Source organism: Ranitomeya imitator, chromosome 4 (genome assembly GCF_032444005.1).
Source record: "Ranitomeya imitator isolate aRanImi1 chromosome 4, aRanImi1.pri, whole genome shotgun sequence".
NCBI classification, from domain to species: Eukaryota; Metazoa; Chordata; class Amphibia; order Anura; family Dendrobatidae; genus Ranitomeya; species Ranitomeya imitator.
In genome coordinates, this window is record NC_091285.1 from 311,045,393 (window position 1) to 311,058,139 (window position 12,747).

Consider the following 12,747-nt stretch of genomic DNA (forward strand, 5'->3'; position numbering starts at 1 on the left):
AGCCACGGCTCCGGCGCAGGCGTACTTTGCTCTGCCCTGTTGAGGGCAGAAAAAGTACTGCAGTGCGCAGGCGTCGGGCCTCTGACCTTTCCGGCGCCTGCGCTCTGCAGTACTATCCTCTGCCCTCAACAGGGCAGAGCAAAGTACGCCTGCGCCGGAGCCGTGGCTGAAGATCAGAAGAGGACGTCTTGTAATAAAGATAGGAGGTGCCGGAGCGGACCAGAGACGCCCATCCGACCTGACCAGCAGCGGGACCTCCCCTGGGTGAGTATAATATAACGTCTTTTTCTCCTTTTTCAGGTAACATCGGGGGCTTATCTACAGCATTACATAATGCTGCAGATAAGCCCCTGATGCAGGTGGGCTTACCTCACCCGCGATTTTCGGGGTGACAGGTTCCCTTTAATATCGACCCTTTAACCCCTTAATTTCATAACCTGGGGTTTTTTCGTTTTTCGCTCCCCTCCTTCCTAGAGCCATAACATTTTTATTTTTCCATTTAATATGGCCATGTGAGGGCTTTATTTGCAGGACGAGTTGTACTTTTGAACAGCATCATTCATTTTGGTATATCATGCACTAGAAAACGAGAAAAAAATTCCAAGTGCGGTGAAATTGCAAAAAAAAGTGCAATCCAAAAATTGTTTTTTGTTTGGCTTTTTTGCTAGGTTCACTAAATGCTAAAACTGACCTGCCATTATGATTCTCCAGGTCATTACGAGTTCATAGACACCAAACATGTCTAAGTTATTTTTTATCTAAGTGGTGGGAAAAGAATTCCAAACTGCAAAAAAAAAAAAAATTGTTCTTTTCTGATACCCGTAGCGTCTCCATTTTTCTTGATCTGGGGTCGGGTGAGGGCTTATTTTTTTTGAATGCCTAGCTGACGTTTTTAATTATACCATTTTGGTGCAGATACATTCTTTTAATCGCCCGTTAATGCATTTTAATGCAATGTCGTGGCGACCAAAAAATTTAATTCTGGCAGTTCGATTTTTTTTTTTTTTTCTTGCTACGCTGTTTAGCGATCAGTTTAATCCGTTTTTTATTGATCAGGCGATTCTGAACGCGGCGATATGAAATATGTGTATATTTGAATTTTTTTTGTTTGTTTTGTTTATTTTTTTTTTACATAGGAGCGAAGGTCAGATCGCTCCTACAGTCATGGCCAAAAGTATTGACACCCCCTGCAATTCTGTCAGATAATACTCAGTTTCTTGCTGAAAATGATTGCAAACACAAATTATTTGGTATTATTATCTTCATTTAATTTGTCTTAAATGAAAAAAACACAAAAAGAATTGACCTAAAGCCAAATTGGATATAATTCCACACCAAACATAAAAAAGGGGATGGACAAAATTATTGGCACTGTTCGAAAAATCATGTGATCTTCTCTAATTTGTGTAATTAACAGCACCTGTAACTTACCTGTGGCACCGAACAGGTGTTGGCAATAACTAAATCACACTTGCAGCCAGTTGACATTTTTGCCACAAAAAACTGGGAAAACTTATTGACTCGAGTATAAGCCTAGGGTGGAAATGCAGCATTTACCGGTGAATTTCAATAATAAAAATAGATCATTATTTCCCCATAGCTGTGCCATATAGTGCTCTGCGCCGTTCATTATTGCCCTATAGCTGTGCCCCATATAGTGCTCTGCGCCGTTCATTATTGCCCTATAGCTGTGCCCCATATAGTGCTCTGCACCGTTCATTATTGCCCTATAGCTGTGCCCCATATAGTGCTCTTGCACTGTTCATTATTGCCCTATAACTGTGCCCCATATAGTGCTCTGCGCCGTTCATTATTGCCCTATAGCTCTGCCCCATATAGTGCTCTGCGCCGTTCATTATTGCCCTATAGCTCTGCCCCATATAGTGCTCTGCGCCGTTCATTATTGCCCTATAGCTGTGCCCCATATAGTGCTCTGCACCGTTCATTATTGCCCTATAGCTGTGCCCCATATAGTGCTCTTGCACCGTTCATTATTGCCCTATAACTGTGCCCCATATAGTGCTCTGCGCCGTTCATTATTGCCCTATAGCTCTGCCCCATATAGTGCTCTGCGCCGTTCATTATTGCCCTATAGCTGTGCCCCATATAGTGCTCTGCACCGTTCATTATTGCCCTATAGCTGTGCCCCATATAGTGCTCTTGCACCGTTCATATTGCCCCATAGAAAGCTCTCCCATTTGTCGCTGCTGCTGCAGTAAAAAAAAAAAAAAAAAACACATACTCACCTCTCTTGCTTGCAGCTCCCGGCGTCTCGTTCCGGCGTCCGGTCCCAGCGTCTCTCTGCTCTGACTGATCAGGCAGAAGGCGGCGTGCACACTATATGCGTGATCGCGCCCTCTGACCTGAACAGTCAGAGCGCAGAGACGCTGGGAAGATGGAGCGGCGCCCGGCGGCTGGAACGTGGACAGGTGAATATGCGATACTTACCTGGTCCTGGCGTCCGGCTCCTTCCCCCAGACATCTGTCTTCGGTGCCGCAGCTTCTTCCTCTATCAGCGGTCACCGGCACCACTGATTAGAGAAATAAATAGGCGGCTCCACCCCTATGGGAGGTGGAGCCGCTTATTCATTTCTCTAATGAGCGGTCCCACGTGACCGCTGATAGAGGAAGAACTGCAGCACCGAAGACCGTGGGACGGCAGGGGGAGCGCCAGGATCGCTGGAAGCAGGTAAGTATGCCTCAGCGCCCTCACCCGCCGACCCTGCCACCCACCTTGACTCGAGTATAAGCCGAGAGGGGCACTTTCAGCCCAAAAATTTGGGCTGAAAATCTCGGCTTATACTCGAGTATATACGGTAACTAAAAAAGCCGAAAACCTTTTGGAAGAATGTTCTCTGGTCAGATGAGACAAAAGTAGAGCTTTTTGGGCAAAGGCATCAACATAGAGTTTACAGGAGAAAAAAAAGAGGCATTCAAAGAAAAGAACACTGTCCCTACGGTCAAACATGGCGGCGGTTCCCTGATGTTTTGGGGTTGCTTTGCTGCCTCTGGCACTGGACTGCTTGACCGTGTGCACGGCATTATGAAGTCTGAAGACTACCAACAAATTTTGCAGCATAATGTAGGGCCCAGTGTGAGAAAGCTGGGTCTCCCTCAGAGGTCATGGGTCTTCCAGCAGAACAATGACCCAAAACACACTTCAAAAAGCATTAGAAAATGGTTTGAGAGAAAGCACTGGAGACTTCTAAGGTGGCCAGCAATGAGTCCAGACCTGAATCCCATAGAACACCTGTGGAGAGATCTAAAAATGGCAGTTTGGAGAAGACACCCTTCAAATATCAGGGACCTGGAGCAGTTTGTCAAAGAAGAATGGTCTAAAATTCCAGCAGAGCATTGTAAGAAACTCATTGGTCGTTACCGGAAGCGGTTGGTCGCAGTTATTTTGGCTAAAGGTTGTGCAACCAAGTATTAGACTGATGGTGCCAATACTTTTGTCTGGCCCATTTTTGGAGTTTTGTATGAAATGATCAATGTTTTGCTTTTTGCTTCATTCTCTGTTGTGTCTTTTTATTTAAGACAAATTAAATGAAGATAATGATACCAAAGAATTTGTGTTTGCAATCATTTTCAGGTAGAAAATGAGTATTATCTGACAGAATTGCAGGGGTGTCAATACTTTTGACCATAACTGTATGTAATAGAATTACAGACTTGCTATGAGCGCCGACCACAGGATGGTGCTCATAGCAATCCGGCATCAACAACCATAAAGGCCTCAAGGAAACCTCTGGTTGTCATGCCGACGCATCCCTGACCCCCGATAACGTGACGGGGGTCAGCGATGCGCGCATTTCTGGCCGGATGCGCTAGTTAAATGCCACTCTAAGCGTTTGACAGCGGCATTTAACTAGTTAATAGTGGCGGGTGAATTGCGGGCACATATCAGCTGTTCAAAACAGTTGACATGTCCTGGCTTTGATGCGGGCTCACCGCCGGAGCGCACATCAAAGCAGGGGGGATCAGTACGCACCTGAGGTCAATCACGTCTGATGTCAAAAAGGGGTTAACGAGTCTTGCCATGTGACATAAGATAAAAGCCAAATCGGAATATCAATTTGCAGGCACAGTGTTTCGGGTATTGTACCTTATCAGTGCAAAGCAGGAGATCTGATTTGGCTAGGTGAGAGAATTCAGTCATAAGCCTAAGGGTTAACGTTTTTCTTTGTACAGAATGACGAGCCAGGCCTGGCGTGTCCGAGTGAGAAGGCTTTTATATTTGCCATATGTGCGCCTCTGCGAAATTAAATATGCAAATTGCCTCTTCAGAAGAATAAGACTATATAACTAATGCAACTCATTGGAAGTAGCAATCCTAAAAGTCATATGGCAAGACTCGTTAAAGGGTTGATATTGACTTTTAGGATTGCTACTTCCAATAGGTGGCACTAAATATGCAAAATAACGTGTGAAAAATTAACGGAAAATATTTGACCACTAAAAATGCTGTTTTATGTAAAAGAAAAAAGACCTGTACCATTATCCATGTAATAAACATCATTTATCATTTAACATCATCCATGACCTGAGGGATTTTAGTTTTTACATTTTTGTTTTTTTGCTCCCCTTCTTCCCAGAGCCATAACTTTTTTTTTTTTTTTTTTCCAGCCAAAATGGCCATGTGAGGGCTTGTTTTTTTGCAGGACAAGTTGTACTTTTGAACCGCACCATTGGTAACATATAGTGTGCTGGAGAACGGGAAAATAATTCTAAGTGCGGTGAAATTGCAAAAAAAAGTGCAATTCCACAGTTGTTGTGGTTTTTGTTTTTTTTTGTTTTGTTTTTTTTTTTTTGTACCATGTTTACTAAATGCTAAAAGTGACCTGCCATTATGATTGTCCAGGTCATTACGCGTTCATAGACACCAAACATGTCTAGGTTATTTTTTATTTAAGGGGTGAAAAAAAAAAGACGCAATTTCCGAGACCTGTAGCGTCTCCATTTTTCATGATCTGGGGTTGGGTGAGGGATTATTTTTTGCGTGCCAAGCTGATGTTTTTATTGATACCATTTTGCTATAGATACAATTTTTTTGATCTACCGATGTAGCAGTGACCTAAAAAAAACGTAATTCTGGCGTTTTTTTTATTTTTTTTCTCGTTATGCCGTTTACTGAATGGGTTAATTCTTTTTATAGCTTAATAGATCGGATGATCCTGAACCCGGCGATACCAAATGTGTTTTGTTTGTTTTTTGTGTTTTTTTTACTTTTTGCATGCTTCAATAGTCGTCATGGGAGACTAGAAATTGCCGTTGTCTGATCGCCTCTGCTACACACAGGCGATGATCAGATCGCCTGTGTGTAGCAGAAATGCTCACTTGCTATGTGCGCCGACCACTGGGCGGCGCTCATAGCAATCCGGCAATGACAACCACAGGGGTCTCCTGCAGACCTCTGTTTGTCATGCAAACCCATCTCCAACCCATGGTCATGTGATATGGGCAGGATTAGTCACACGCTTCTGTTTCGTTCACATTAAATGCTGGCATAAAAGCTTTGATGAATCAAAGTGCATCCTGTAGTCCTTTTTATAATGTTATGAAGAGTTTCTGAATGTATTTATTTTTTTTTCTTTTTCCTTTTTCACAGATGACATTAGGACATGAAGAAGGGTCTGGAGCGCCTTGCTTCAAGTGTAAAGACAAATGTGAGGGATTTGAACTTCATTTTTGGAGGTGAGTATTGCATCTCTTTCGCATTGCGTCACGGTCTCCAATCAACCCAACTGCTCGAACACTGCACAAATCATAACTAGACCTGATTGTTTGGATGTGTCATATGACAAATTATAATTTCTGCCCGGCGCTCCAATTAAGGGTGCACAAATAAGATTCTACTCCACAGTAAGTAAAAAATGAATTTTGCACTCCGGAATTGATGCAAAGATTATCAACTTTAATTTCACAGATTATCCACTGTTTGCAATTTCTGTGTTATATGGACTCCTTTAGAATTAAGGATACAACACAAAACATAAAAAGCGTATGATATAGGCTGTGTGAACACGATGCGGATTTGCAGCGTTTCTGCATGGAAAAATCAGCTGCGGTGTGATGTACAGTACAATGTAAATCAATGGGTTAAAAAAAATAGCTGTGCAGAAAAATTAGTGCGGAATTGCTGCGGATTTCAAAGAAGTGCATGTCACTACTTTTGTGCGGATCTGCAGCGTTTCTGCACCCCTCCATGTTAAAAATCCGCAAAAACCGCATCAATTCCGCATAAAAACTGCACAAAATACGCATAAAAACCGCAGCTGCGGATTCTGCCAGGAGATGCGAATTTTGTGCAGAAAATTCTGCACCTCTTTTCTTACGTGTGCACATACCCTTACAAGAGAAGACAAAAAAGTCTTTATACAAATTGCATGGATCACAAATGTATAACAATGTAAATTATATAAGTGACTTTACAAATGGCAGAAAAGTGTCAAGCGAAAAATAGCGTCAGGAACATCATGAAGTGCCAGCCTAATATAGATCAATGAACTTGACTAGATCTATATCTACAAAAGAAAAAATAATCGGGTAGATTACATGTACATCTCAGGACAAGGATGGCCCAATAGTTATATAAGAAAAGAGGTACAAGAAAAAAACTGGTTTACCATTATACGGCTCAGTAGGAAAAGCATGGCTTTGAGGGCTGCAAAGGAAATAAATAAATCCTATCTGAGGTTATAGCAATAAAACACTGGACTGTATAACAATTAAAACAGATCATTAGCTTACCAGGGATACCTTGGTACAGTGTTTACTGGCCCATAGAGCGGCGCAGGGGAAATGACCAACCGTGCGAAGGATCTGGGGTCGTCAGTCTTTTATATAGTAAACTGCCAGAGAATGACATGTGCAGTGTTCCCTGATAATGACGTACTTCCAGCCATGGCATGCCACTAGCATGTGCGCACCTGATTATTTATTCTTTTGTACATATAGATCTAGTCAAGTTCATTGATCTATATTGGGCTGGAACTTCATGATGTTCCTGGCGCTATTTTTCGCTTGACGCTTTTCTGTTATTTGTAGTCATTTATATTGTTTATACATTTGTGATCCATGCACTTTGTATAAAGACTTTTTGGTCTTTTGTCTGTTCATGTATACCTTGTACTTTTTCAGTTTTTTTTATTGTATCCTCAATTCTGAAGAAGGCCATATAATCTGCTGAAACATCATAAATATTGCAAACAGTGGATAATCTGTGAAATAAAAGTTTATAATCTTTGCATCAATTCCAGAGTGGAAAATTCATTTTTTACAAACTATAACTTCTGAATTGAATGAAGCATATAATGTCTTTTGCATTATCTTTGATAAAAATATTATTGATATACCAATAATGATGATGTATAAAGCCTTCCATTAAAATTAAAAATGCATGTTTGGCCAATCCAAGTTTGCAGCTTTTTGGGAGTTATCTTGTGTGAGTATAGCCAGCTTTATCCCTTTATAAGGAACATGACCCCTGTTAAGAAGGGGGTATCCAGTAGTGGACAAACCCTTTAAGACTCTGTCCTAAATAATATGAAAACAGTAAAAGAAAATCCGAAAATGCCAATTCTACTTTAGTATTATTTATTCATGTGTTGAGAAATACGCCTTGGTTCTAAGCAGCGCTCCAACTGCTCCTTATATAGGTTACTGCTTTATTGTGAAAGTAATAATGTATGTCTTTATTATAACAGATTAGAATACAGACTGTGTTCAATCTTTCTTAATGTTGTCCACAATTCATAGTATGGCTAGTGTTCAGATGAAAAACAAATTGTATCCAAAGAAGGCTAAAATATGCCATGCATGTGATAGGTCTCTGAGACACTAAACATCCTAACAGAAAACAGATTTTTCCACATTGATAACATTTGTACAACTAGGTCAAGATATCCTGAACAATAGCAGCTACTCCAAGACTTTCTAGAACAGTGGATTTATGGCAAATGACCCGTTCCCTGAAGACAAGCTATATATTCCAAGTCATTATCAGGATTTCTAAAATGTTAATAATCTGGGAATTCTTGTAAGAGTTGAGCACTGGACTGTCTTACTCCAAGAAGTCTACAACGGTCTGAATTTTCCAATACCCAATTCAAGTTTTTGCTACGTTTTTTCTAATGTATCTAAGTCACGTTTCCAAAGACACTTTTGATTTTGATTTTTGAAAATTAGAGAGGAGTGAAACAGAAAAAATTTACGATTTTCTATATTACAGTGTATGTCGCATAAAGGTTGAGGGTAGCTGAAATCTAGATTCACATTTGAAGTTTAAAAAAAGATTTTATATAGAAATATATACAACTGTTTTGTCCTGTATTGAGCATAATGACATTTTGGAAATTGCTTTATTTGGAGATTTGTCTTCATTTCTGTACAAAAAAAAAAAAAGCTTGCAAGTGGCTTCCAAACTTCTGCTTTTCCCCAGTCTATATGTCTTCCTATAGCTGCATTGATGTCAGAATGTACTCATTTGGAGTACTGATGATGGAAGTGATATGGTCAGTACCAGTCTCCTTCTCCCGAGTGTTGTACTTATCAGGGTCAGCGCCCGTCTCCTCCTCAGAGTGTGGCGCTTATCAGGGTAAGTACCAGTCTCCTCCTCTGAGTGTTGTACTTATCAGGGTCATCGCCCGTCTCCTCCTCCGAGTGTGGTGCTTATCGGGGGCAGTACCAGTCTCCTCCTCCGAGTGTTGTACTTATCAGGGTCAGCGCCCATCTCCTCCTCCAAGTGTGGCACTTATCAGGGTCAGTACCAGTCTCCTCCTCCAGGTGTGGCACTTATCAGGGTCAGCGTCCATCTCCTCTAAGTGTGGCGCTTGTCTCCTCCTTCGAGTGTGGCGCTTATCGGAGTCAGTACCAGTCTCCTCCTCTGATGGTTGTTCTTACCCAAGCAATCTACTGCAGCATCTTCTCCCCAGATTTAGGACATGCTCAGATGTCCTTGTAAATCTGTTAGTCAGACCACAATGCATGAACTGTCCGCGGGTCTCCTGACCTGAACGAGATAGCTTCATCTATTTCTATGAGGCTGTCCTGCTCAGATCTGGAGGTCTGCGGTCAGTCCATGCAGCGAGGTCCGTTCTCGTACCGGTTTACATGGATTTTTGAGTGCGCTCTTAATGAAACACTGGTGCAGAACTGACGTTTTCACTGTTATCTGTACTCCAAATGAATATATTCTGATATCCATGCATCTAGAGTCTGACAAATGGCTGAGAAGAATCAGGGGGTTTGGAAGTCACATACTTTTTTTTTTTCTTTTTTTTTAACAGAACTAAAGATGTTAAAGTGTTATGCAAACGTCCAAAACTTTCCATGCTACACATTATTATTAAAAAGAAAAAAAAAAAGTTTAGTCGTTCTTTTAATTGTTTTAGAAGCCCAGCAAATTCCTTCCATGCCAGGTTAAAGAAGGCTGTCTGTACTGAATCCTATAGGGGTAGCTACTCTGTAAGTCATTTTCTGACTTTATACCAAGACTGTTACCAAATCAGCTGTTGATTTCTTTTGACTAAATATCCCAATCTTACATGCTGCGAGGCTACCCCAAGAGGTGGCACTAGAGACACAGCGTTCTTTCTGTTGGAGAAGCCTTTACGTAGATGCTTTTCTCAAGGAGCTTTGATAAACTAATAAGTAAGTCTTCCGACACCAGTGGCTCACTTATAGGTGTTTGTGGAAAATCGGTAATTTAGAGCAAAGATTTGCAAATACAATTTTTTTTTATATTTAACCCCTTCATGACCCAGCCTGTTTTGACCTTAAAGACCTTGCCGTTTTTTGCAATTCTGACCAGTGTCCCTTTATGAGGTAATAACTCAGGAACGCTTCAACGGATCCTAGCGGTTCTGAGATTGTTTTTTTCGTGACATATTGGGCTTCATGTTAGTGGTAAATTTAGGTCAATAAATTATGCGTTTATTTGTGATAAAAACGGAAATTTGGCAAAAATTTTGAAAATTTCGCAATTTTCACAATTTGAATTTTTATTCTGTTAAACCAGAGAGTTATGTGACACAAAATAGTTAATAAATAACATTTCCCACATGTATACTTTACATCAGCACAATTTTGGAAACAAAAATTTTTTTTGCTAGGAAGTTATAAGGGTTAAAATTTGACCAGCGATTTCTCATTTTTACAACGAAATTTACAAAACCATTTTTTTTAGGGACCACCTCACATTTGAAGTCAGTTTACGGGGTCTATATGGCTGAAAATACCCAAAAGTGACACCATTCTAAAAACTGCACCCCTCAAGGTGCTCAAAACCACGTTCAAGAAGTTTATTAACCCTTCAGGTGCTTCACAGCAGCAGAAGCAACATGGAAGGAAAAATGAACATTTAACTTTTTAGTCACAAAAATTATCTTTTAGCAACAATTTTTTTGATTTCACAATGGTAAAAGGAGAAACTGAACCACGAAAGTTGTTGTCCAATTTGTCCGGAGTACGCGGATACCTCATATGTAGGGGTAAACCACTGTTTGGGCGCACGGCAGGGCTTGGAAGGGAAGGAGCGCCATTTGACTTTTTGAATGAAAAATTGGCTCCACTCTTTAGCGGACACCATGTCACGTTTGGAGAGCCCCCGTGTGCCTAAAAATTGGAGCTCCCCCACAAGTGACCCCATTTTGGAAACCCCCCAAGGAACTTATCTAGATGCCTAGTGAGCACTTTAAACCCTCATGTGCTTCACAAATTGATCTGTAAAAATGAAAAAGTACTTTTTTTTCACAAAAAATTTCTTTTCGCCTCAATTTTTTCATTTTCACATGGGCAATAGGATAAAATGGATCCTAAAATTTGTTGGGCAATTTCTCCCGAGTACGCCGATACTTTATATGTGGGGGTAAACCACTGTTTGGGCACATGGTAAGGCTCGGAAGGGAAGGCGCGCCATTTGACTTTTTGAATGGAAAATTATCTCCATCGTTAGCGGACACCATGTCGCGTTTGGAGAGCCCCTGTGTGCCTAAACATTGGAGCTCCCCCACAAGTGACCCCATTTTGGAAACTAGACCCCCCCCAAGGAACTTATCTAGATGCATATTGAGCACTTTAAACCCCCAGCTGCTTCACAGAAGTTTATAACGCAGAGCCAAGAAAATAAAAAATAACTTTTCTTTCCTCAAAAATGATTTTTTAGCCTGGAATTTCCTATTTTGCCAAGGGTATTAGGAGAAATTGGACCCCAAATGTTATTGTCCAGTTTGTCCTGAGTACGCTGATACCCCATATGTAGGGGTAAACCACTGTTTGGGCGCAGGGCTCGGAAGGGAAGGCACGCCATTTGGCTTTTTAAATGGAAAATTAGCTCCAATCATTAGCGGACACCATGTCACGTTTGGAGAGCCCTTGTGTGCCTAAACATTGGAGATCCCCCACAAATGACCCCATTTTGGAAACTAGACCCCCAAAGGAACTAATCTAGATGTGTGGTGAGCACTTTGAACCCCCAAGTGCTTCACAGAAGTTTGTAACGCAGAGCCGTGAAAATAATAAATACGTTTTCTTTCCTCAAAAATAATTATTTAGCCCAGAATTTTTTATTTTCCCAAGGGTAACAGGAGAATTTTGACCCCAATATTTGTTGTCCAGTTTCTCCTGAGTACGGTGATACCCCATATGTGGGGGTAAACTACTGTTTGGGCACATGCCGGGGCACGGAATTGAAGTAGTGATGTTTTGAAATGCAGACTTTGATGGAATGCTCTGCGGGCGTCACGTTGCGTTTGCAGAGCCCCTGATGTGGCTAAACAGTAGAAACCCCCCACAAGTGACCCCATTTTGGAAACTAGACCCCGAAAGGAACTTATCTAGATGTGTGGTGAGCACTTTGAACCCCCAAGTGCTTCACAGAAGTTTATAACGCAGAGCCGTGAAAATAATAAATACGTTTTCTTTCCTCAAAAATAATTATTTAGCCCAGAATTTTTTATTTTCCCAAGGGTTGCATGAGAAATTGGACCCCAAAAGTTGCCTTCCAGTTTCTCTTGAGTACGCTGATACCCCATGTGTGGGGGTAAACCACTGTTTGGGCACACGTCGAGGCTCAGAAGTGAAGTAGTGACTTTTGAAATGCAGACTTTGATGGAATGGTCTGCGGGCGTCACGTTGCGTTTGCAGAGCCCCTGGTGTGCCTAAACAGTAGAAACCCCCCACAAGTGACCCATTTTAGAAACTAGACCCCACAAGGAACTTATCTAGATATGTGGTGAGCACTTTGAACCCCCAAGTGCTTCACAGATGTTTACAACGCAGAGCCGTGAAAATAAAAAATCCTTTTTCTTTCCTCAAAAATGATGTTTTAGCAAGCATTTTTTTATTTTCACAAGGGTAACAGGAGAAATTGGACCCCAGTAATTGTTGCGCAGTTTGTCCTGAGTATGCTGGTACCCCATATGTGGGGGTAAACCACTGTTTGGGCACACGTCGGGGCTCGGAAGTGAGGGAGCACCATTTGACTTTTTGAATACAAGATTGGCTGGAATCAATGGTGGCGCCATGTTGCGTTTGGAGACCCCCGATGTGCCTAAACAGTGGAAACCCCTCAATTCTACCTCCAACACTAACCCCAACTGTAGCCATAACCCTAATCACAACCCTAACCTCAACACACCCCTAACCCTAACCACAACCCTAATTCCAACCCTAACCCTACGGCTATGTGCCCACGTTGCGGATTCGTGTGAGATTTTTCAGCATCATTTTTGAAAAATCCGCGGGTAA

General features: G+C 41.5%; 1 protein-coding gene across 1 annotated transcript in view; it reads left to right on the forward strand.

Annotated features, from left to right (window-relative positions):
- The window catches only part of TES (testin LIM domain protein), an 82,331-nt gene that overhangs the window by 49,714 nt on the left and 19,870 nt on the right, over nt 1–12,747 (forward strand). Inside the window, exon 2 of the mRNA XM_069764839.1 lies at nt 5,609–5,694. Coding sequence (XP_069620940.1) covers nt 5,609–5,694 — 86 coding nt within the window. The remainder of the gene's footprint in view (nt 1–5,608; nt 5,695–12,747) is intronic.